The sequence below is a fragment of the Cervus elaphus genome, chromosome 4, assembly GCF_910594005.1.
Source record: "Cervus elaphus chromosome 4, mCerEla1.1, whole genome shotgun sequence".
Taxonomy (NCBI): domain Eukaryota; kingdom Metazoa; phylum Chordata; class Mammalia; order Artiodactyla; family Cervidae; genus Cervus; species Cervus elaphus.
In genome coordinates this window covers 55,711,898-55,736,364 of record NC_057818.1, presented here as the reverse complement: position 1 = coordinate 55,736,364, position 24,467 = coordinate 55,711,898, and the positions used below count along the sequence as shown (strand labels likewise).

Below are 24,467 nucleotides of genomic sequence, written 5' to 3'. Positions count from 1 at the left end.
GGGGAGGAGGCAGCTCCCTGGCCCTAGTTAAAGGCCAGCGGGTTACGCTGGCCGCAGTCCATGGGCAGGTCTGGGCTTCGATCCATAAAAGGCAGGAGTGCCCAGAGTCCGATCCCTCCCACGGGCTGCCGGATGGAGGAAGGGGCGAGGACCTGAGAGGAACGAAGCCACTGCCTTTATTGCATAGACCTTTTCAATTGCTTTGAAGATTGGGGCAGGGGGAACGCGCACAGAAGACAGGATACGAACTTCCCCACCCGGGGGTAGAGGAACATTAGTGCAAATCGGAGCGCCGGCCCGGGGGAACCTGCCCCTCCCGGGCTGATTGGCCAGCTAGGTGGAGGCACCGGAGAAGACGGGGCCAATTAGCTAAGGCCTCCCCGGCCCGTACATTCCAGGTCGCGTCACTGAACGACGCGTTATGACAGGCTCCGCCCTCAGCCGACCTGGCGTTCTACGAGCCGGGCGCGAGGACCTCGAGTGTATCCCGCCCTCATTGATCAGGCACTACCCTTGGAGCGACCCCAAGCCCCTGGAGTTCGGGACATCTTCCGGCATCACCTCTGGTCGCCTAGGGTAGGGCGCAATCCCCAGACGCGGCTGGGACCAGTGTGCGGCTTCCGCGCGAACTCCAGCAGCCTCGCCGGGCCCCCTGGCTCGGGCTCCGCCCCTTTGGGAATGTAAGCCCCGCCCTTGGCGGGCTCCAAACTTGGTCGGATTTAGGCTTCCCGCCCAGGGCAGCCTGGAGGACCCGTGAGCAATGTACCAAGGCCAGGATGCACCTGCGCCTGCAATGGCCCGTACTCCACCTGCTCCCCGTCCACCGTGAGCACTCCGCGAGGCGTGAGCGGCTCGAGGCGGAAGGCACGAGCCGCGGCGTAGCCCAGGTGCGGACAGCCCAGGCTGAAGTGGTTACCACGCTCCATGGCCAGAAACAGGCGCAGTAGCGCCGCCCGCGAGATGCCGCTACGCACCCAGCACAGGTGCACCAGGCCGTCGTCAAAGCGCGCGTGGGGGGCCGCCACGAGGTCAGCCCCCAGGTGGCTGGGTAAGATGGCCAAAATAAGCACAAAGTCTCCCTCCATTGTCACCCAGTCTGGGGGTAGCGGAGTGCCTAGAGGAGGGAGCAGGTGGTCAGGTGGTCCCCCAGCAGAGGTGGCTACCGGGGCACCAGGGGTGGGAGGTGGGAGCCCAGATGATGCTGCCATTTCTGAGGGCCCCTCGCTGATGGGTGAGAGCTGAGCTGCCTTGGGGGTCCCCGGGGGCGAGGGCAGCAGTGGGTCCGGGGACAGTGGAGCATCCCCAGCCCCACCCCAGTCCCCAGCCAGCTCTGGGCCCCCACCGTTGAGGGACAGGATGGGCAGGGGTTCAGGTGAGCCAGGGGAGGTCAGGGCAGGCTGGGGCAGGGGCAGGGGCAGGTCTGACACTGAGCGATGCAGGGGTGAGTGGGCCACAGCTGGGGCTGGGGCCGGGGCCAGGGTCAATTCTGACTTGGCCCTTGGCAGGCCATGGGTAGGGTTAGGTGAGGCAGGTTCCACGGTGGCAGGGAGGTAGGAGAAGCGGCCGCGGTAGGTGTGCAGCGTGGCAAGGCCCAGGACTGTGCCCAGGGTGAAGCGAGCACTGCCCAGGGCCCTGAAGCGCTCGCTCTGGATGTCCACATCTGACACGAAGCCCCAGGCCACAGACAGGAAAGAGAAACAGCGGGAGCCGGAGGCCAGAGTCACGGAGAGCAGGTCCAGAGGGTGGCTGCCACCCCGGCAGAGCAGTAAGGAGCAGTTGAGTAGCAGGTCAATGCCCAGGGCCGGCTCAAATCTTCACAATCAGACATGGACAGACACAGCAGGAAAGAGTAAACAGGGCTGGTGAGACACTCCGTTCCAGGACCAGGTGGGAGGGGTGTGGACAGCACAGAGGGACAGGGAAGCAGACCGGTGGGGGGGCGGGAACCAGGCCTTGGCCCACCCACAGCCATCTGGCTACCTCCAGGCGGGCTCTTCTTACTGAGCCAGGTTCCCTGTCAGGTCTTTCACTGCAGAAGCATTCACTGAGTGTCTCTTGTGTGCCAGGCACAGTTCTAGGCACTAGGGAGACCGCTTGGAACAAGGCAGGCAAAAATGCTGAGGGAGTGGGGGAGGGCTGCGAAGCAGATGGACTAGGCCCCTTATCCCAGGAGGGCTCCTCCCACCTACCCCCCGTGCTGGTTCACAGCTCCTGCTAACGCGTTGCCTGAGCCACAGGGGAGAATGCCCACGGGGGTCTTCACAGCCTCTTCCCAGTCGGGGCGTTGTAGGAGTCCATTCAGCACCTGGAGGGTGGGAGACCAGACACCCGGGTGTTGGTCCTGGCCCCCGCGGTGCCCCCGGGCACAGGCTTGAGGAAGGGTGGTCCTACCTCATACAGCACCCCATCTCCCGAGACCGTGATGATGCCGTCCCACTCGCTCAGGTTCAGCCCCTGGACCAGCTCACGGGCGTGGTTCTGTCGTTCTAACATGGGGAACCAGAAGTGAGGCAGGCTCTTCCACGCCTCCGAACCCACCACCCGCCCCCGGACTCTGGAGCTCTAGCCCCCAGCTCCCACCTCCCTCCTAACACCGCCCTTACCTGTCTGGATCAGGTTGAAGGACAGCCCCGCTTCGGAGATCATGGGCAGCACATGGTTCTTACACCACTGCCAGGCCAGGCCCCGCCCCCCAAAGGGATTGACCAATAGGAGCAAACGGGGAGGCCTCGGCAGGAGGTCGGGGGTGATTTCTGCAGAGAGAAGGGAAGGAGTCTACAGAGGTCAGGGACCCAGGCCCCTCACTTCAGAAACAGGAACTGCAAATAGCCCCAAAGGAGCTGGTGGAGGGCTGGCGTCAAAACCTGGAAGTCCAGCTTTTTCTTCCCGGGCCTCACCAGCTCAGGCCCAGGTGTACAGCCCCGTCACCCACCACCCCCAGGTGAGGAGACAAAGGCAGTGCTGGGGAGTCTAATCCCCGTGCCCTGTGGACTCCAGGGAGGAAGGAGGAAAGCTGTGGTTTCCACCTTCCACACCCCCAAACACCTGGGCCCCGGGTCAGGTTACTCCACTGTGGGAAGCAGTCAGGACCAAGGAAAACCCACCACCTGGGGACCACGGAACCTTTACCTCCTTGTGCCATCTGAGTATCCTGGGTGGGGGTCTCTGCCCAAGAGCCTTCTTTGATTCCCCCCACCCCCCAACCAGAGCTGGATGAGATGCCATCTCCAGGCCTAGGAGCATGTCTCAGTTGGCTGCTCTCACCAGCCCAGGAGCCTCTGACTCATCTGTGGTCAGGACCCAGGGAAAGGGAAGGGAACAGAGACTGAAATCTTGCAAGAGCAGCAAACATGACTCCTCTGCCTGTGATTTTGTTCCTTCTGTAGCCCATCCCTGTCTGTATATCACTCTTTCAGTACAAAGCCAGAGGGACACATCACACAGACAGACACACAGAAAAGGAGACACAGAGATGCCCACAGAGGGAGATCCGCAGAGACACCGAGGTGGCCTTAGGACAGAGAGGCTGCCCAGTGCCTCACCCCCATCCCCAGGCAGTGGCAGTCCACGGAGCAGACACGTGAGGGCCGTGGCCCAGCGCTGGGCCTCAGCGCGGTTCTCCTCGTAGGTGGCTGCCCCGTCGGCCCGGAAGGTGCGTGCAGCTCTGCGCCGGCCCCCACGCCGGCCCCTGGGGTAGGTGTAGACGCAGAAGTAGGCTGCTGAGTCCAGGGGGCTTCGGCTCCGCAGGGTGCAGCAGCCTGAGACCTCGGTCAGCAGGACCAGGCCACCCCGGGGCCGGGCCTCGGGTTTTGGGCGCAACCGCTGTATGTGGAGGGCTTGTGGTGTGAGAGTGAGGGCGAAGCGTGGGCCGCGGGCTGGGTAGGAGCCAAACTCGCCATGCAGGAGTGGGGTGCTGGGGGTCAGTGGCGGTAGGGGGGCCATGGCCTTGACCCTGTCCAGGGCGCTTCTAGGCCGGTAGCCCCAGCTCCAGGTCAGCTCCTGCTCTGGCCTCTGTGGGGGAGGAAGGAGGGCAGGAGTCAGAGTCCAGGAGCCCCGTGGTGGGCAGAGGGGAGCACGGGCAGGGCCTGTGGACAGGAGGAGACAGCGAGGCGAGGGCTGCCAACAGGCGAGATGGAAGCACCAGAGGGAGACAGGCCCAGACACAGTGTGGGAAGACCCTGAGGACACAGGGCAGAGGTCAGGTGGACAAGAAGGCCAGCATCCTGGAGGGTCCACACCTAGGCATGCAAAGATTCATTCCTTTATTCCCCCAATAATTATTCAATACTATGTGCCAGTGGGGCTTCCCTGGTGGCTCAGTGGTAAAGGGTCCGCCTGTCAGTACAGGAGATGCAAGGGCTGTGGGTTGGATTCCTGGATCGGGAAGATCCCCTGAATAGGAAATGGCAACCCACTCCAGTATTCTTGCCTGGAAAATTCCACAGAGGAGCCTAGCGGGCTACAGTCCATGGGGTCATAGAGAGTCAGACACGACTGAGCTACTGAGCAAACATACACATGCACACACTCAGACACAGAGAAAAAGGTCTGAGACCAGAGAAACACTGAGAGGAGACAAACAGCTTCAGTGAGATCAAACCTAATACAGTGAAAGATATTTAGAGAGCAAGGAAGAGTGTAGGGGCTCCAGAGGTGCACCAAGAATCAGAAAGACAACAGTGGAGAGAAAGACACAGAAGAGGCAGGAGATAGGGGATGCAGTATCTGCAAAGACTGAGAAAGGGGTGTGACACAGAGGGATTAAGGGGTCGGATAGGGAGAGCCACATGTGGGAACCTGCAAGGGACAGAGACCAAGAGGTGAACCTCAAGCACTGACCTGGGTGTCTGGCCGCCTGCTCTCCAGGGAGAGACTGGGAGCTGGGCCTGAGATCCCCTCCCCCTGCCCTCTGCCCAGTTTCTGCCTCCTCCTTCCTGCTCACCTTTGTTCCCCCTGCCCCGCCCACCCGGTCACCTATCAGTTCTCCCCTCACCTACCCCAGGCCCAGAACTGCGCCAGAAACACCCCCATCTGTGGCCTCACTCTTAGGAGCGACCTCTGTCTCCTACCCAGGGGGGTTCTTCAAGGTTCACCCATAAACTTGCACTGACCGCGCCCCCCTCCCCTTACCTTAAATCAGCTTGCATGGAGCCCTAGATCTCCCCCAGTCCTTGGCCTGCGATTCTGTCCCTAGGTCCCCAGGCTGCTGGCCTGGTCTTCATCCACAGGTTCCCCCCAATCAATAAGCCTAAGTCTCTGTCTCTGGTTCCCTGGATTCCGGGCCTTCATCCCCACCCCATTTCCAGAACCTGGTTCCAGACCTGAGTTTTCATTCCTGGATCTCTCAGTCCTGGTTCTGGTTCTCCATCTCCACCCCACACCACTAGTACCCCAGTCTCGGGCCTACGTATACGTTCCTCTTGGTCCCTGAGTCCTCCTGACTTGGGTCCATGTCCCGGCCCCGGGCCCTCCTCACACACCGGGTCCTCCTTCACACAGCTCCTCTAGTCATCATCAACTGTCCGCACCAGACCTAGGGGTGGGGGGGAGGGTGTGCATCCGCTCAGCCAATGGCCGCGCGGCCGGCCTGAATTGCACCAATGAGAGCGTGCGGGGGCGTGACCAGTCGACTCGCGAGCTTTGCTCAGGGGCCTGCCGTGCGGAAGCGCTGGAGAACTGGGCGGGGTATCGCCTTTCGCGAGATCAGCCGCCATTATAGGTGAGGGCACAGGCGCAGCAGAGGCGGCTACACGGTCCCATGGCCACCGCCCCTGTCGCCATCTTTATTGAGGGCACGTGGGCCTGTCCCATCCTTTTGAGTTTATAAAAGAGAAGGGGGCGTGGGGGAGGTCTTTAACTGCAGATAGAGAATGATCTTAACACATCTAACAAAGAGTAGAGATATGCAAAAACAGTACAAGAGAAGCAGAGGTAGAGGCAATAACACACTTAGACATAAAGCAGAAAACAGATAAACAAAGACAACAGAATTAAGAATGTGCAAGGTAAGGACATAAGAAAACCCAGAATATGATGGACACATAGAGAGATGGGGACAGCCACTTTTGGAATGAAAGCCAGGAAGGAGAGGCTCATTAATTCACAAACTGTTTACCTTGGGCAAAAACTGGAATGGGGACATCATATTTGCCCAGTGAAACGGCAAGACAGAGACAGAGGAAAGAGAATGGGAGAGACAGTATCTGAGAGAGATATATCTCTCGGTCAAGTGTGAGGAAGGGAGAGAATGTTGGAGGCTGAGAGGAACTGAGACCAAGAGACAGAAAGCAAAGATGTTGACAGACATAGAGAGGCAAAGACACAGGGAAACGGAAAGAAATAAGGCAAGAATAATATCAGGTGACCTAGAAACAGAATTGTAGAGAGGAAGACACATGCTGAAGGAGATAGGGACTGAGCTTGCTGCTGCTGCTAAGTCACTTCAGTCGTGTCCGACTCTGTGCCACAGAGAGATAAATGGAGGATGAAGTTCACTTACTGCAAAACAGTGTACCTAGTGTTCAACTGAGAATAGCAACAGCACCAGATAACATGTGCCAAAGAATGACCCTGAGAGAGGGACAGACACCCAGTAAGATGGAGAGACCGAGAAACACAGTGTGTGCTTAGAGCTCCAGGGAAAAGAAAGATACAGTGATCAAAGAGACTGAGACTCAAAGACCAAGGCACAGGGACAAGGAGGAGAAGAAAACTGTCCCATGGTATGGTTATCTTGACTTTCACATAGACCCTTACCTGGTCCTGCCGCTCCTCTGCTTCAAGGTGTCCATTCATCTGCTGGTCCTCCGCTGTGTTACCACATCAGCCAGACACTGGGCCTGGTTCGGAGGCCATGGGTGGGTGGTATGGGCAAGGAGTCAGGGCTCATGGTGCAGGTTTGGTCTGTGGCTCTGTGAAGAGGTAAGTAGGAGCCTGAAGGGCAGAGTAAAGGAGGCCAAGCTATTATAGGAATACTGCGGGTCCTAGAGGCAGAGCTTCCACAAGGAAGAAGCTTTATCACTGCCCCAACCAGTCCATCTGGTCCCATCCAGTAAAGTCAGTAACAAGAATAGATACTAATTTTTAGCAAGCACTTATTATGAACCAAACATTGTCCTGAGCTTTTAAACTAATTTTTAAACTAAATGCTCCAAAACACTCTATGTGCCAGTTCTACCATCATCACCCTTTTCCAGATAAAAAAAGTAAGGCACGGAGAAGTTACACGATTTGCCCAAGGTCACGCCATTAGTAAGTATTAACAGCAAAGCCACGAACTGAATTAGCTTACAAACGATATCACCATCTTTCTATGTCTCTGCTCTCTCTGGATCTCCACCTTCCCTCTTCCTAGGTCTTCTCACTCTCCCGCGTCACCAATTCATCACCCTCGCTTTCTGTCCACTCCCCTTCTCAGTCTCCATTCCTCCTCCTCTCGGAATCTCTGTCTCCCTCTAAGGCTCCCCTCCCTCTCTTTCAGGAGTTTTTTTTTTTTTTTTTTTTTTTTACCCATCCCCTCTCTACATCCCATCCCCAAAGCCCGGGGAGGGGGGCCTCAGCTTGCCTCCTCTACGCTCCAGTACCGTGCACATCCCTCAAACTGAAACACGCTGGACCACCTGAATCTTTCCCGCTGGGAAAAGCAGCCTCCTGATGGCAGGGGCGAGTAGGGTTCAGGGAAGGGCCATCTGAAGGCAGAGGGAGAAGGTGAACCTAAAAACTGGAAATACAGGATGCCACAAACGAGGCTGCAGCAAGATGATCTCGGGTTACATCTCAAGTAAGACTTCCCGAGCTGCAGCCGCACCTGAGAGGCGCAGCAAGCAATAAGGCAGAGGAAAGCCTCCTGAAGAAACGCCCAAAGCTAGAGGTCAGAGGTTTCCCTGAGGTCCAGACTAGCCAGACAGCCCCGCCTCCTCACCTCTAATACTCGGTTCTCTGGGTCCTCCGGGAGCCACAGAGAGGCCGTCGGCGTCGGGCCAGAGCGTCACCGCGCGACGCCTCTTACTAGCTCCGCGCGACATCTCTCACGCTCCGAGAGCCTTTTCTTCCGGAAGACTATCAAGAACAGGGCGTGGATAGGGCTAGAGAGGCCCCCGACGTGCGGGTCCTTCCGTCCTTGGCGCAGCCCTTGTTCCCCTTTAGATGTTTCCTCCACTCAATTCCGGAAACGCCCATCTAGCTGGCCTTCTGATTCACCATAGAGAGGCGTGAGTCATAGTAGAGCGCCGCGTCGCCCAAGTGATGTCAAGTAGGCGCCACACGCTGAAGGCTTTCCCCGCCCATCCCGCGTCTGCTCTCTCTTTCCAGACCTGGCTAAGGAGGAGGCGCCATCATGGTGAGCTAGCTTTGCGGCGTCCTGGGCTCGACCATCCGCTGCCATCCACTGCGGCCCCGGGCTGGGGACATTCCAAAGGGAGGCAGGGGTTCAGGGGTGTTGGAAGGAGGCGACTCCCACGGTGGGGAGCTGTTTTGGAAGCCCGAAGGCCAGGGGTGGGCTTCTTCAGTCTCCCACCCTTCCTGTACTTGTCTATTATATAGGTCCCATCGTAGATGACCAGATTGAGGGGCAAGAAGGTTAAGTAATATGACCAGGGTCACAGTGCCAGTAAGTGGCGGAGCCAGGATTCGGATCCAGAAGCTGGTTCCACAGCCACTCTTGCGTGTGTTGCCTGTGTATTCTGTCACTCCCCAGCCTGGAAAGTTGGGTGCTGGTGGGGGGAGTCATCAAGCGGCTGGTGCCCATGTTTGGGAGCCAGGCGGGCTTCCGTTCGAGATTCAATTCCCTACCCACTGCATTCCCTGTGACCGGAAAGCATCTGTTCGTTGGAGACTAGGTAATTTTGTTTCAGAGATGTGAGTTCGATAAGAAGTGCTCACAGAAAGTGCTCACCAAGGATCTTTGCATACCTAAATGCTGGATAAATGAGAGTTATTGACAAGTAGTTCTTTACAATTCATGACATAGTCTAAGAAATTTGCAGGAAAGCAGGCAGAGGGTGTGATGGAAATCGTGGGCTTCCTTCAGCTTTCTTAGCACTAGCGTGGGAAACTACCTGGTCAGGTTTTTGGAGTCAAGGAGATAATGCTTGAAAAGTCATTTTAAGATTGGTTCTGTACAGAGTACTTGAAAAAAACGCTCATTGCCTTTATGATAATAAAGTCAGTTCTTGGTTTAAGTGTTTCTGATAACGCTCCACGTGTTGGAACAAGCGTTGAGAGATTAAATGGTACTTACATTTTTGAAAAACATAGTTGCTGAAGAACTAAAAATTTGAGTTAATAAGGGTGCCATTAAGGTCATTGTGCTGTGAGCTGACAGCTTACTGTGTAAAATTAGCACTCTTTCCCCCCCCCTTTTTTTATTTTAAAAAAAGAGTGACTTGAGGCCCAGGGAGTTTTCAGTGATTTTCCAGTTGTTCTCAGTGTGGGTCTGGGATTGGTTATCTCCAGAGACTGCGCGTTTAGCTGTTACTCAGAGGTAAGGAATAATTGAAAATGTTTATGTGAAATCTGCCAAATGAGAGTTGGGTTCATGGTCTTCCCTTCACCCCTGCAGGGAGTTGACATCCGCCACAACAAGGACCGAAAGGTTCGACGCAAGGAGCCCAAGAGCCAGGACATTTACCTGAGGCTGTTGGTCAAGGTGAGGTTGGGGCCAGAGACCCCTCATCAAGGACACCCCAGAAACAGAACTTCAGAGAACAGGCACGGGTCTGCTTTTCCAGAGCTGCTGGAGATGCCAGTGTTTTCAGTCTCTGGGCCTGTTCACAGCTGGGGGTGGGGGGGTGGGGGGGGTTTTCTGGGTCCCTGGCCAGGCGGGACTCTCTCCCTCTATTTGCCCCTTTGTTAGAAAGCTGGGAGAGAGGGGGTAGGCTGGGCTGCCCTGGGTTCTCACTCTTCATTTTCCTTCCACTCCAGCTGTACAGGTTCCTGGCCAGACGAACCAACTCCACCTTCAATCAGGTTGTCCTAAAGAGATTGTTCATGAGCCGCACCAACCGGCCACCGCTCTCTCTTTCCCGGATGGTGAGGGGCTGGTGCTGGGGCATAGCCAACCTGGGGGAGCAACTGGGTCATGTCTGGAGCCCGACTTCAAGAGGAAGGGTGGGCTTGGAGCTCTGGTAGCAGCCTGGCTATTAGCTGGCTTCACCTCATCCAGTGGTGGGTGCAGAACTCTGACCCCTCCGATGGAAGCTGTATAGTGGGAGCATTGGACTGGCTTGGCCTCATTTTCTTTCTCACCATGTTGGGGGTGGGGGGGATGCAGTTTACAGTGTCTTTTATGAAATCTTCTGAGGCTTGAAGTCTTAGAACAAGTCCTAGGTGTCAAAAGCTTTCTGTAGGAGAGATATGTTTGCATTTTTTTTGGAGCTTTCTGCAGGCTGGACCTGAAATTAGGCTTGTTGTAGTAGTTAGAGAGGTGTGGTGTGGATGGGTTTAGCTCAAACAGGGCACAACTGTTGGCCCTTGGGATGCCTGAGTCGGTGGGATTGGATTTAAGCACCAGAAGGGACTTGTTTAATGTGTGTATCACTGACCCCCTCCCCTGCACCCATTCCAGATCCGGAAGATGAAACTTCCTGGCCGGGAAGGCAAAACAGCTGTGGTCGTGGGAACTATAACTGATGATGTTCGTGTCCAGGAGGTGCCCAAACTGAAGGTGAGTGGGGGGTGTGGCTCAGGAGACGGTGTGTGGGTCACACTGAGGTCCTGCTATGGTGCCATCAGGCTCGTCTCACCTCTGGGTGAGGCAGGCATCAAGCCTGAATTGCAGGGGGGGGTGATGTTGATGGTGGGCATCCCTGGGCAAACCCTTTCTGGGGCCCTGCTGATGGTGCTTGCTCTGAGGCAGAATTCACATCTGGCTTTCTCTGCCACTTTATCATCTCTGGACAAAGTGACGCATCTTTGTGTTTTGGTTTTCTCACCTGTGTACTGGCTTTGGTTTGTGGTGTCAAGTGGGTTTCTAGATGTAAACTGAGTGGCTGCATTCTTATGGCTCAGACGTTTGCCTCCAGTAGTTGGTTACCAGGCAGAATAAGCAGCCAGAATTCCTGCTGGGTCTGGGCAGTGGACCGGAGGCTCCTGGGCCACCATCCGGGGGCCCTGACCACGGCTGTCCTCTGTCCCCTAGGTGTGTGCTCTGCGAGTAAGCAGCCGTGCCCGGAGTCGCATCCTCAAGGCCGGGGGCAAGATCCTCACCTTCGACCAGCTGGCCCTGGACTCCCCCAAGGGCTGCGGCACCGTCCTCCTCTCGGGTGAGTGGTGCTTCGTGGCTCGAGGGGCCGGGCCATGTGGCTCCTGGCAGCCTTTCCCTTTCTGGGTCTGGGAGGTCAGGGACAAGGACAGCCCCCCTACACCCACACCCCAGCCCGGATCAGCCTGAGCCGCCCCTTCTTCCCCTTCCCTAGGTCCTCGCAAGGGCCGAGAGGTGTACAGGCATTTCGGCAAGGCCCCAGGAACCCCGCATAGCCATACCAAGTGAGTATGCCCTGCACGCCAGCCTCGCTGCGCTTCAGCTGTTTCTGTCAGCCTAGAATCTCCGCTTTTCCTTCAAGACTGCTTAGAGCTCTGTTCTTCGGGTGTTGAGCTCCCTGCCCAGCCAGCATCACTGGTGTGGGTTCTTCGGGGCCTATCCGCACCTCAGGTGGGGCCTGCATTTTGTCCAGCTCTGGGGCACCCTGGTTGACGCCCCCAGGGCCTAGTGCAGACCCTTCAGCCACTCCTGGCCATCTGGCCTCCTGCGCTGCCAGGCTTCCCCTCTGGCCCTGCTTCAGTTGAGTGAGGCCCTCTGAGGGTGTCCCTGTGCCGCTGGTTAGAGCAGACATCTCTTCTGAAGTCCCAGCTGGCTGGCAGGCCCCAGCAGCCCCTGACTCACTCTAACGTGGGCCCCTTCTCTCCCCGCAGACCCTATGTCCGCTCCAAGGGCCGGAAGTTCGAGCGCGCCAGAGGCCGTCGAGCCAGCCGTGGCTACAAAAACTAACCCGAGAGTCTACCTTGTTATTAAAAAGATTTTGGATGCTAACGGTCTTCTGTATATTACTGGGGAACAGAGTAGGGGGGAGGGAGAGAGTTGGAGCCCTCAAGGAGAACCCCGTCATTTTGTGCAGTGGGTGCCATGCCCCTCTCTTTGCCGTGTGCCGTGGTTAAAGCGTGGCTCAGATGGTAAAGAATCCGCTTACAAAGCAGGAGACCTGGGCTCGATTCCTGGGTCGATAAGATCCCCTGGAGAAGGGAATGGCTACCCACTCCAGTATGCTTGCTTGGGAAATCCCATGGACACAGGAGCCTGGCAGGCCACAGTCCATGGGGTTGCAGAGTCGGATATGACTGAGAGACTTGCGTGGTTTTTCTAGTAGTCATGTATGGGTGTAGAGTTGGACCATGAAGGCTGAGTGCTGAAGAATAGATGCTTTTGAATTGTGCTGGAGAAGACTCTTGAGAGTCTCTTTGACAGCAAGGAAATCAAACCAGTCACTCATAAAGGAAATCAATCCTGCATATTAACGGCTGATGCTGAAGCGCCAATACTTTGGCCACCTGATGTGAACAACTGACTGATTGGAAAAAACCGTGATGCTGGGAAAGATGGAGGGCGGGAAGAGAAGGGGGCGACAGGATGAGATGGTTGGATGGCATCACTGACTCAATGGACATGAGTTTGAACAAACTGGGAGGCAGTGAAGGACAGGGAAGCATGGCATACTGCGGTTCATGGGGTTGCAAGAAGTGGGACAGGATTTAGTGACTCAGTGACAACCCCTCTATGCAGACCAGCCTCTGGGATGAGCCCCTTAACGTTGTGCAATGGGGGGCGGAGTCTGCGGGGGCCTGAGTGTCCGAGGCGCTCACCCTAAGCCTGTTGGTGCCCTTGGACCCTACTGCACCCTTGGGATCTAGCAGCCATCTAAGGCTGAAGCCCCACCTCCCTCCAGGTGTCGTGTTAATGACACCTGCTTCCTTTTTGAACCAACCACACCTACTCTTAAAGGACCCGTGCTCCCCTCAGGAACTCCATGTTAGGGATGACTGGTGGGGCTTGGACCAGGAAATAGAAATGGGCTGGGACACCACAGGGGAGAGGGTGCGTGGGAACAGGTGATGTGAACTCCCGCCCCTGAAACGAGTCTGGCGGGCCGCTGGGACCTTCCCTTACTTTGGTCCCACACCGCAGATTTCCAGGGGCCTGTGATGGCCCTCCCCCTGTATTTGCACAAGGGGCTGGGTTCCCCGGATCCCAGGAAGAAACCTGATGAATAAGGCAGGCCGGCCGGCCAGAAGAGCCACAGGAATAAAGGAGGTCTCCAGGCCCCTGATCTGACCTCCAGAAAGGCAAGAGGAGGAGAAGGGGATGGAGACCTGGGAGAGATGGGGGGTCTGGGGAGGACTGGAGGGAGAGGGACTGGCTTGGCTTTATTCCTCTTCCTTCTCTTTGCAGGGCTGGTTTGCTGTGGTCTGGCGGAGGGGAGCCGACTGGGTGCTGGAGAGGGGGTTCTTGTCGACAGGGATTGGGGGTCCACCGAGCCGAGGCTGAGTCAGAATCGTCAAAGGGGCAGCTTGGGAGGGATGCAGAGTGGTCCTCATCCTGGAATAAGTGGACAGTCTGCTGGCTGGAGGCAGTGGGATTAAGGCAGAAATCCTGGCTGGAGTGGGCCCGAGATCACTCAGAGGCCCGGGACACAGGCCGGGTCAGTGGTCTTGGGAACCGGGGTTAGTTGATCGGCCATCAGTCTGCATTGCATTGTAACGACACTCCCTGTAGAGGGCACCCAGCCCCGCGGCAGCCTGAGTGGGTGTGAACGCTCCGGTAGCAGGAGCTTCACCCTGCGTAGGAGACAGACTGAGGTCCCCAGCTGGGGAAGGTGATGCCAAGATTTAGGGCTGGTGTGCACCCTCCCACGGCTGAGAGGGGTGGTTCACAGAGAAGGCTTCCGGGATGGTCGGCCAGTGAGGACCGGTGAGTCAGGCGGCTGGTTATCGGGAGAAACATTCCGGCGGAGCCTGCTGGTTGCTCCACTGGGCGGTCAGATGCTGAGACTGTCAGCTGGAAGCGATCCATGTCTTCCGGACCGTCAAAGAGACTGCCAGAGAGGGTCAGTTAGGTGGGCTCTCTGCCAGGGGCCAACGGGCAGCCTGCTCTGCCTTTAGCTAGGGACGTTTGGATGCTCAGAGACAAACAGACAGCCTGTTGCCTGGGAGAGTCAGCCTGAGCCAGAGGCAGGGTCACTTGGAGCCTCGTGTTACCAGCGAGGGTGGAAGGGGGCTGGCGTGTCAGAAAGTAGAGCTGGGTGGCTGTAGACAGTGTCAGGCAGTCAGTCTGACCGACAAGTAGGGCCACTCGTGGGCTCCGCGAGACCATCGGAGTCTAGCAGGAAGCTCAGGTGGCCGGCGGGCTGGTGGTCTGAGCAGTGCGGGCGGTCCCTCATTTGGGCAGTCCGATCGTCAGGACGGCAAGCTGTCGGGACTGAGGACTGTGCGGGTGGCATTGCACGGCCACACGGAGTCTGCCTGTCTGGAGACCTCTAGATGCTCGGTGCCCAGAGACAGCCAAGCCCTCCGGACATCCAGCCTCGCCATCCTCCCCCTCAAACGGCCCAATGGCGGCCTCCCAGCTGGCAGCACTGGAAGGGACAGAGCCAGGGCCCGGGGGATGGCCCCAGACTGAGGCCAGCCCCGGCTTCCTGTACTCCGAGGGCCAGCGACTAGCGCTGGAGGCTCTGCTGGGCGAGGGAGCAGAGGCGTTCGAGGCCTGCGTGCGGCGCGAGGGCCTCCGGCCCTTTCTGGGCGGAGAGGAACTCCAGGGCCTGGTGGCAGCAGCTGAGGACTGGACAGCCGCGAAGCCTGAGCCCGGCGGGGCAGGAGAGGGAGCCGACGCTGCCCATGGCGTCTCGGGCAGCCTGACCTACTGGCCGGGACAGTCAGAGGAGGCGGTGCCGGTGCTGCGCCTGGGCTGGCCGGAGGACTCAGCCTGGAAAGGGATCACCCGGGCCCAGCTGTACACCCAGCCGCCTGGCGAGGGCCAGCCGTCCCTCAAGGAGCTGGTGCACCAGGAGATTCGGGCCGCCCACAAGGTGGGAGCCTCAGGGGGTCCCTCCCCCAGACTTGGCCACCCTCACGTGTCGGCCCCCAGACGTGGGTGTGAGGGCACATCCCTTGGGACCCCGGCATTCTGAACCGTGCGTGTCCACACTTCCCAGGATCCAGGCATCCACCCTCACCCTCTTAGATCCGAGGGTTCCCACTCTCTCCCCAAGACCTGGGTGCCTCAGGCATCCATGCCTCTTGGACCTAAGGATGACCGCACATCTCAGTCACCTACTCCACCCCACCCCCATCTCCAGGGTGGATGTCTGTGCCTAATTGCTCAGTCGTGTCTGACTCTTTGTGACCCCATGGACTGTAGCCCGCCAGGCTCCTCTGTCTGTGGGGATTCTTGTCCAGGCAAAAATACTGGAGTGGCTTGCCACTTATTCCTCTAGGGGATCTTCCCAACCCAGGGATTGAACCCAGACCTCCCACACTGCAGGTGGAATGTGGATTCTTTACCCTCTGAGCTGCCAGGGAAGCCCAAGAATACTGGGGTGGGTAGCCTATCTCTTCTCCAGGGGAACTTCCCCACCCAGAAATTGAACCAGGGTCTCCTGCACTGCAGGCAGATTCTTTACCAGCTGAGCTACCAGGGAAGCCCTTATCCTCCTTTAGGGGGCCCCAAATGAGTTTGAGCAAGCTCCGGGAGTTGGTGATGGACAGAGAAGCCTGGTGTGCTGTAGACCACAGGGTCGCTAAGAGTCAGACACGACTGAGCAACTGAACTGAAAATGTCTGCCCTGCAGCCCCTTGGATGGCCCATTCTTTAACAACACTTTTTATGTCTCCACTCCCACGCTAAGTGTTTTTCTATGGGTTAACCCACCTAATCCCAAGGAGGGTCCTGTGAGGTTGAGGCTTAATGTACCCATTGTGGAGATGGGGAAAGTGAGGCACGGCAGGTTGTCCCTTGCCTTTTAAGTGGCCGAGTGGGGCTTTGAACCAAGGCCCTCTGGCAAGTGACTCAGGGTTCAACACCACCACCTTTTCCTGCCTGCCAGCTCCAGGCTCCTCAGCATCTCCCTGTCCCCAGAGCTCGCCTTGATGGCCTGGCAGGTTATCCCACCCAAGGACCAGCTGTGCGGCTGCCCACAGTGAAGGGGCTCCAGCCCACTGAGCCCTGGAGCCCAGCCAGCCATGAAGTGTCAAAGCCCATGGGGCACTGCTGCAGACGTGTGATCTATGATGACAGTTTTCTAGCACTTAGAGGTGGGGAGCCTCCAGAAAGGCCGTTTGCTTCTCATTCACACATCGTTGTGGTTCAGTCGCTCAGTCGTGTCTGACTCTGCGACCCTGTGGACTGCGGCATGCCAGGCTCCTCTGTCCTCCACTGTCTCCTGGGGTTTGCTCAGACTCATGTCCCTTGAGTCAGTTCACACATAGGCGCTGAATGAACAGTAGTACGTATTTCGGGGTCTCCCCCTCAGCTTCTCTGGACGTCCCACGGAGCCTGGACCCTTAAATGCCCCAGAGGACCTCACCTGCGGAATGTGCCCCCAAGCCCCAGGCTCCACCCACAGCCCCTCTCCCCACCCTTCAGCTGGTGGCCGTGGTCATGGACGTCTTCACCGACCCAGACCTGCTTTTGGACCTGGTGGAGGCTGCCACGCGCCGCTGGGTGCCCGTCTACCTGCTCCTGGACCGTCAGCAGCTGCCTGCCTTTCTGACGCTGGCCCAGCAGCTGGGGGTCAACCCCTGGACCACTGAGGTAGGGGCCGGGTGGCTGGAGGGTGAGACCCCAATCCCCTGGCACTGGAGGGGAAGCGGGATGGGGCAGACCCTTCCAGGGGGTCCTGGGTCATCAAGGTGGATGCTGGCTGAGAGGGTCCCCTGAGATCTGATGCCCATGGTGTGGGGGTAGGGCTGCTGGGGTGAGCCTTCCCATGGACCATCCGCAGGAGACCCCTGGGGAGGCTGGGACAGACCCTGCCACGGGCCACCCAGGTAGGAGCAGCCTGGAGGGAGGGCACCGGGTGGAGGTCAGGGGGGACGGGAGGGTCGGCCTGAGCAAGGGCATGCCCTCCTGCTGCAGAACCTAGACATCCGAGTCGTGCGGGGCTGCAGCTTCCAGAGCCGCTGGCGTCGGCAGGTGAGCGGCAACGTGCGGGAAAAGTTCGTGCTGCTGGACGGCGAGCGGGTCATCTCAGGATCCTACAGGTGCGGCGCCCCCGACCCCACGCTGCCCGGCCTCCGGTCCTCGGCTGCCCCTCAGCCGGCAGTGGGGCATGCCCTTCCCCCAGACTCTCTCTTCTCCCCTGTAAGATGGGTCTGTACCCACCCCTGCCCGGGAGAGGAGGGGTCTTGTGGCAGAACAGGCTGGCACTGAACCTCCCACCAGGCAGGGTTGTGGCCTGGGGGTAAGTCTTCATCTCTTTGGCCCCTGCACTTCATCATCTGGGAAACTGCTCTCCCGGTGTGTGGGAGCTCCTATGCCAGGGGGACCAGGACTAGAGTCCAAGCTCTGCTTTGGGTGGCTGTCTCCACCTCTGTGCAAAAATCAGAGAGTTTCCCAGGTGGCGCAGTGGTAATGAACCCGTCCGCCCATGCAGGAGTCATAAGAGACGTGGGTTCCATCCCTGGGTTGGGGTAATCCCCAGGAGGAGGGCACGGCAACCCACTCCAGTGTTCTCGTCTGGAGAACCCCATGGACAGAGGAACCTGGCGGGCTACACTCCATAGGGTCATACAGGGTCGGACACGACTGAAGCGACTTAGCACGCACGCAAGGACGCCTAAGTCAGAGCTGGTGTACAAATGGCCCAGTCCTCAGACCATTCTCCTGTCCCTCCTCTTCTCTCCCTGGGGCCCAACTGACCCTGGAACCTGGCTCCGTGACTTCTTAGCTCTGGGACACTGGGCTGGTACCTCCCCTCACTCTGAACCTCAGTTTTCCCATCTGCAAAGTGTGAAAATAGCCACGTTTACTTCCTGGGAACAGCATGGAGCAGGGCATGTGGACTCCGAGCCGGATGGCCTGGGGTCAAATCCTAGCTGGAAGTCACTGGTTGTGTGACTTTGTGCAACTGACTTCCCCTCTCTGTGCCCCAGTTTCTCCCTCTAGACAATGGGATGGTCCCGTTAGCGTGTCTAGAGCAAGGTTTCTCAAGACAGGTACTGCTCGTGTTTGGGGCTGGATGATTCTGTATTGCGGGGGAGCTTTCTTGGGCTGAATGGTCCCCTACCCAGGGGATATTGGTAGCATCCAGCTTCCCCAGTTATGACAACCCAAATCATCTCCAGACATTGCCAGGTGCCCCCCGCCGGGGGCAGAAGTGCCCAGTTGATCACCTTTGCCCTGGCCTGGTGGCTTTCAACTGTGAGCAGACCCCAGAGTCACCTGGGTGACTTGATAAATAAAACCCAGATTTCTGGGCCCCACCCCTGTTCAGCCAGCCTGGACTGGGGCCCGAGAATTGACATTTCTAGCAAGTTCCTGGTTAATGCTGATGTTGCTGGTCCGGGGACCACCCTTTGAGAACTGCTAGCGTCAAGACTGGGACGTTGGGTTTTTGTTTTTGTTTTTTTGGGCTGCGCGTCACAGCTGGCTGGATCTCAGCTCCTCAACCAGGGGATTGAACCTGGGGATCCGGGCAGTGAAAGTGCGGAGTCCTAACCACAGGACCACCAGGGAATTCCCAAGACTGGGAGGTTTTGGAAGAGAATCTTTGTTCTCAACTTCACTTGGGGATTCCGTAAGATAATCATGCCTGGCACGGAACATAACATGTGCTGCATCAACGTCAGCTGTCATTTATTATTATTTGATTTTTTTGTTTTTTTTTGTTTTTTTTTTTTTTACCATATTTCATAGACTCTAAGGTGCCACCAAAGGAAAGAGACATCCTGATCCCAATCTGAAAAAATAACGCGTCTTAGAACCAATGAAATACAGTAGTCCAGTCCAACCCGTCGGACATGGCTCCCCCATCACTAAATTGGAGGGCCTGGGGCTGCTTCCAGAGCACCGGGCTCCTCCGGTGGGCAGCCCTAGAATGGATGAGGCCAGGGCCACGAGAGGGTGTCCAGGGCCTCTGGCCATTTAATGGGGGAAGGGGATGGAGGTGGGGGGCAGGGGGAGCAACGCAGCCGGGAGACCAGCCCCGGGCCCTGCCCTCCAGGTCGGTCATGGCACGTGTCGGAGCAGCAGCAGCACACCCAGCGCCAGGCTGGCAGCGGCCCCCGCCAAGCGGCCGCGCGTGGGGTCAGGGGCCCCGTTACACATGTGGCCAGTGCAGCAGTTGGTGGTGAGGCTGTAGGTGACGCCCATGTAGTTGATGGGCTCCTCGTGGCCACACGAGGTGGCGTGCACGCAGCCTTTATTGATGATGGGGCCGACGCCGGGGGCCACCCCGTGGCCTGTGAAGCAGTCCTCGTCGTCGCCACAGCGCATGCTGGTGCCGGGACAGCTCGTGGAGTCGGTCAGCTCACAGAAGACGCAGTCCTTGACGCCCGTTGTGCCGGGGGCCAGAACCATCACCAGAAGCGGCAGCCAGCCGAGGACCATGGTGGCCTGGCGGCGGTGACGGTGCCCCAGCCAGGCCGTGGGCTTCCCGGGCCTCCCGGAACTGCTGAAAGACACGCCTCGCGCCCTTGGGACTTCTGATCTCCCAGGCCCAGCAATCGGCGTGTCCTCAGTTCCCGACGCTCCGCGTCCTTCTCCGAAGCTCCGTTGTGACCACTGCTCTTAAATCCTCGGGTCTCAGAAACCCCCCCCCGGCGACGGAGATGAGCCAGCGGCCGCTGCCCGACAGGAGTCTCTGTGGAGCGGAATGGGGGTGACCTCACAGATGCGCCCCCCTCCCCAGGGTTCCCACTGGCCGCTCCGGGGCTGAGGTCATAGGTGGGGGAGGGGTGTCAGAATCCAAGGGGGCAGGCTGGCCCGCCGACCTGCTGGGGAGCGAGGATGCTGACACTCCACGACGTAAGGATGCTTGGACCGGCGTTCGTCATCCCGGCCTCGAAGTGGTCCTCTCTGCCGGGTGCTGCTATGGTGCCCGCCGAGGTGCAAGATGACGTGGACCAGGGCGAGCCTCGTTTTGCAATTGGCAAACCGAAGCTCAGGGAGGGAAAGTTCCCCTGAGCCAGGAGGCGAGCCCAGGTCCATTTAATTCCAAAAAGAGCATTTACTGAGCACCTGCTGTGTACCAGCACATGTGCCTGATTCTCTAAATCACAACCAGTGTGATCACAGGGATAGTGAGGGCACAGCTCACCATGGCTTGCAGACTTTAATTTTTTTAAACTCTTCTATTTATTTACTTACTTTAATTGAAATATAATTGGGGGGGATATATATATATATATATATTTTTTTTTTTGGCCATGCCATGCAGTATGTGGGATCTAGTTCCCTGACCACTTATTGAACCCAGGTCCTGTGCATTGGAAGTGCAGAGTTTCTTTTTCTTTTTAATTTCAGTATTAGGCTGCACTGGGTCTTAGTTGCATGGAGTATCTTTTACAGCATGTGGGATCTAGTTCAAACCCAGGTCCCCTGCGTTGGGAGTGCAGAGTCTTAGCCACTAGGCCACTGGGGAAGTCTCGACTCGCAGACATAATGCTGGGCCCTGGACAGGGGGCCCGACCCATATTTTCTGATTCTAATCTTCCTGTGTTTTAGTTCCATGTGACAGATGAGCAAACAGAGGCAGGGAGCAGGTACACCCAGAGCCTGGTACACCGCAAGCAGTTAGTAAGTGGCAGTCATAATAGGAAGCAATTGAGTCTTCAAAGAGTCCCAGAGGGTGTCAGAATACCATCTCTTTCCAGAGGTAGAAACTGAGGCATCCCTCTGTGGGAACGGGGCAGAGCCCAGGTTTAAACTCCAGTCTGATTCCAGGTGATCATTTAAGTATATTAGCTCATGCCTTCCCATCAACCCCCTGGGTTGGATACCTGGTTGCCCCCATTCTACGGAGGGGCATGTTGAGGCCAGAGGGATTGCAGGACTTGGTTGAGGTCACACAGCCTTTCCATGAGACCAGGTTGGGGGTGGGTGATGGGAGCCAGACCAGGCTTCTGAGGCTGCCTGGAGATCCTGACCGCCCCCCCTCCACCCTCTGTGCCCCCCAGCTTCACGTGGAGTGACTCCCGCCTGCACCGTGGCCTGGTGACCCTGCTGACCGGTGAAATCACCGATGCGTTCAGCCGAGAGTTCCGGACGCTATATGCAGCCTCCTGGCCGCTCCCGCCGGCACCCACCCCAGGTCGCTTTGTTAGAGCCCTGGGGGGGCTGCAGCTGGCTCACAGCCCACACCGCGTGGCCCACCGCTGTTCCGTGGCCCCCCTGTCGCCGCCACCACCGCCCGATGGCTCACTGACCCAACGCCTGTCCGCCTGCCAAGTCTTCGAGGGGGACAGGCAGGAGACCCCGGCCGGGCCAGGGCCGGCTCTGAGCGACATCCTGAGGAGCGTGCAGCGCGCCCGGATCCCCAGCGGCCCCCCAACCCGGCCCAGCCGCTCCCTCTGGGACCTGAGTCGCCTGTCCCAGCTGTCGGGCTCTAGTGATGGAGACAACGAGGTGAGACCGGGTGGTGGGCCTGGAAGAGGATGGAGGCCTGTGAGGGCCCCTGCGAGGTGCCTGGTCCGGGGGGCGGGGGAAGCAAAACGGCTCCCCTGCGTTCCTAATGGCATGGTCCACTTCCGGTATCCATACTGTGTGCTGGGCAGAGACCCCCAAGAGCCTCCTTCTCGGACCCTCAGGGCTCATCTGGGACATGGGCTGAGCTACTGTCCCCTTCCTCAGTTTGCTTGGGAGGAGGAGTCAGTGTGGTCGAATGAAATAGAATAATCACCATTGTTACAGTAAAGTCCCCAGATGGAATTTATTTTGATTTCCTGACCTCCTCCTCCCAGTGAGGCGATACTCCTGTTAATGCTCAGTTGTATGGATGGAAAAGCTGAGGCACAGAGGGGTTGAGTTTCACTTGCCCAAGGTCAAAGCAACGATCTTTTTTCAGGCACCTTGCCATGTGCCAGGCCCCATGCCAAGCACTTTCTCAGAGTTGATTAAATGTAACCTCTGCCACAAACCATCTGAATCCGCCTGCAATGCAGGAGACCCGGGTTCCATCCCTGGTTTGGAAAGATCCCCTGGAGAAGGGCATGGCAACCCTCTCCAGTATTCTTGCCTGGAGAATTCCACGGACAGAGGGGGCCTGGAGGGCTACAGTCCGCGGGGTCGCAGAGGGTCGGACATGACTGAGCGGCTGTACTTTCGCTTTCACCCTGAACTGCCACAACCATTGAGGTGGACGTGGTCACAGCTCTCCACTCACCCATTTCACAGGTGGGGAAACCAAGGCACCGGGGAGGAACTGGATCTCAGCCCTGGTTGCTTCCCAGGTGGAACATTTAAATGCTCTCTGCTCACTGGCTTTCTGGACTCAAGTGTGCTGGGTGTGTTGGGGAGGGGGTTAGAGGAGGTCAGGGGGGTCTCCCCTCCCTTCTCCCAGCTGCTTAGACACTTGGCAGAGCCTGCCCCTGTTCTCTGGGGAAACCCTGGATGGTGCCTCAGTGTCCTCAGCTGTGACGTGGGCTGCAAGCAGGAGCCACGTGGCAGAAACCAGTGGATTCTCCCCAGATGCAGGCAGACCTGTGCCCCCTCCGGGCCTCAGTTTCCCCATATGCTAAGTGGGAGCTTGAGGCCTCTCCGGAGAGAAATGAATATCCCTGGAATCACCTCCCTCGGTCCCAATCAAGAGAAGAGGGATGGGCAGGGGCAAGGTCCTCGCCTCTGCCCCGTCCTGAGCCGCCCTCACCCGGCATCACCTCCCTTGGCAAATATTTGCTGCCCCCACACAGCTGCCTGCTGCTTCCTGTTCCTCTCCTCACTGCAAAGCTGCACATGGGGACGCAACTCCGCACCCCCTCTGTAGGTCTGGGGGTCCCCAGCCTCCCCATTCACTTCCCTCCTGGTTCTGGAGACGCAAAGGCCTTCTCACTTCCCCTCGGAGTTTCACACCCCCCATCCCTCCACTCTCATCTCCCTGCAGCGCACCTCCTCCTTCCTCCCCTCCCGCCTCCCTAAGCATCCCCTCCATCCTCTCCCCCACCCCTCCGCGCTCTCTCTCTCTCTCTCTCCCCAGGCTCTGGGACCCCCAAGAACCACCTCTCACCTCCCTGTCTTTCCCTCCACAGCTCAAGAAGTCCTGGGGCTCCAAGGACACGCCAGCCAAGGCCCTGATGAGGCAACGGGGTGCTGGAGGGGCCCCTGGCGGGGAGGCGGACGCCCGCCCGCTGGCCTGGTCCCAGCCCTGGGGCGGCCCCCTGCCCCTCACCCCCGGCCGCCGCCTCCGCTATCTGTCCCCGACCCGGAGGAGATTTGCTGAAGATGCTGCCTCCAAACGGTCGGAACCCAGAGGCATCCGGCAGCCAGACGGGGCCACCCAGCCAGGACTCAGGGGGCAGCCCTGACCGGAGCCAAAGCCAAATGGCTCTGGCCCTGACCCAGGATGGTCAGACAACGGTCACTCAGAGCCCCCCGCCTCACTGTTGTACCTGGGACAAAGCTTGTGGCCTTGGTGTCTGGGAGATGCCAAGGATTTTTCCCCCCCCCCCATTTGTTCTAGATTGCAGGCAAGCCCAGTGCCCACGCTGGACTTCAGTGTCACAGCCTAGAAAATGGGCAAGAGGCCTCCACTAGCCGGCGTCCTAACAGCACACCTCCTGTTCCCGCCGGGTCAGAACTTCTCTGAGGAGACGCCTGGCTGAGTGGTCCCCATGCTGGAATTGTGCGGGGGTGAAGATGGGAGGGGTCTCGGGACGGAGGGGAGGCTTCCTGAACTTGCCACGCTCAGGAGCTGTGGGGAAAACCGCGCCTGGCCGCGGAGAGGAGAGGAGCGTCCAGGGGGAGCTGAGCTGAATCCCGAGGGGCTGGAAATGGATGAAGACACACCTGCTGGGGAACAGGTCCGGGCCAGCGGAGGGGAAGCCAGCAGGGGCCGAGTCTGTTTCGTGGGGGGCTAAGTGGCGGATTGTGAGGGCTGCCCTTTACCTCTGCTCAGAATAAAGCTGCTTTATGCCAGAAACGTGCGTTTTCGCAGCTTCACGGGAGGAGTTCAGACCTGGCTCCTTCCTCCCTCAGACCCGGGAGTCCTGGCCCCCGTCACCCTCCCTCCCCGGGATCCCGGAGTCGGGGTCTCAGCACCCCGGCCGGGGGGAGTCAGGTGCCCAGCGCTGGCCTCCCTGCCTCCCTCTTTGCCTCTGGGAGAGGCTTCTAGAGCCCCTACCCCACAGGCGTGCGGGGTGTGTTAGAGGACCTCTCCCTCCCCTAGGCCTTGGGCGACCCCTGGGGCCCCCACCCCAGCCTCCGAGGCTCTCGACGGCGCCCCGCGCCGCCCGCCGGCGGCACATCCCCTCCGCAGCGCATCCAGTAG

At 58.4% G+C, this 24,467-nt stretch overlaps 4 protein-coding genes across 18 annotated transcripts; 2 read left to right on the top strand and 2 right to left on the bottom strand.

Annotated features, from left to right (window-relative positions):
* Positions 1 to 153: 153 nt before the first annotated feature.
* SPHK2 (sphingosine kinase 2) lies at positions 154 to 8,127 on the bottom strand. Of its 15 annotated transcripts, none has more exons than XM_043899700.1 (7): positions 7,922 to 8,127; positions 6,757 to 6,933; positions 3,543 to 4,011; positions 2,604 to 2,753; positions 2,392 to 2,486; positions 2,190 to 2,305; positions 154 to 1,812 (listed from the first exon to the last, which is right to left on the bottom strand). In XM_043899700.1, the coding sequence occupies exons 2-7, from the start codon at positions 6,793 to 6,795 to the stop codon at positions 720 to 722; spliced, it is 1,962 nt and encodes a 653-aa protein (XP_043755635.1). In that variant the 5' UTR covers positions 6,796 to 6,933; positions 7,922 to 8,127; the 3' UTR covers positions 154 to 719. The 15 variants fall into 15 exon arrangements, with proteins under 15 accessions (XP_043755635.1, XP_043755636.1, XP_043755637.1 ...); XM_043899701.1 differs by having other exon boundaries at positions 6,757 to 6,911; XM_043899702.1 differs by lacking the exon at positions 7,922 to 8,127 and adding an exon at positions 7,565 to 7,907 and having other exon boundaries at positions 6,757 to 6,911.
* An 85-nt stretch (positions 8,128 to 8,212) lies between these two features.
* On the top strand, positions 8,213 to 12,028 carry RPL18 (ribosomal protein L18). The gene is made up of 7 exons (XM_043899720.1): positions 8,213 to 8,338; positions 9,560 to 9,646; positions 9,922 to 10,029; positions 10,565 to 10,663; positions 11,138 to 11,261; positions 11,415 to 11,484; positions 11,911 to 12,028. Exons 1-7 carry the CDS (start codon positions 8,336 to 8,338, stop codon positions 11,984 to 11,986), a joined length of 567 nt encoding a protein of 188 aa, XP_043755655.1. The 5' UTR covers positions 8,213 to 8,335; the 3' UTR covers positions 11,987 to 12,028.
* A 1,417-nt stretch (positions 12,029 to 13,445) lies between these two features.
* On the top strand, positions 13,446 to 24,113 carry FAM83E (family with sequence similarity 83 member E). The gene is made up of 5 exons (XM_043899698.1): positions 13,446 to 15,074; positions 16,631 to 16,798; positions 17,123 to 17,247; positions 21,163 to 21,610; positions 23,230 to 24,113. Exons 1-5 carry the CDS (start codon positions 14,601 to 14,603, stop codon positions 23,503 to 23,505), a joined length of 1,491 nt encoding a protein of 496 aa, XP_043755633.1. The 5' UTR covers positions 13,446 to 14,600; the 3' UTR covers positions 23,506 to 24,113.
* On the bottom strand, positions 18,811 to 20,291 carry SPACA4 (sperm acrosome associated 4). The gene has a single exon (XM_043899699.1). It carries the CDS (start codon positions 19,592 to 19,594, stop codon positions 19,214 to 19,216), a length of 381 nt encoding a protein of 126 aa, XP_043755634.1. The 5' UTR covers positions 19,595 to 20,291; the 3' UTR covers positions 18,811 to 19,213.
* Positions 24,114 to 24,467: the final 354 nt, after the last annotated feature.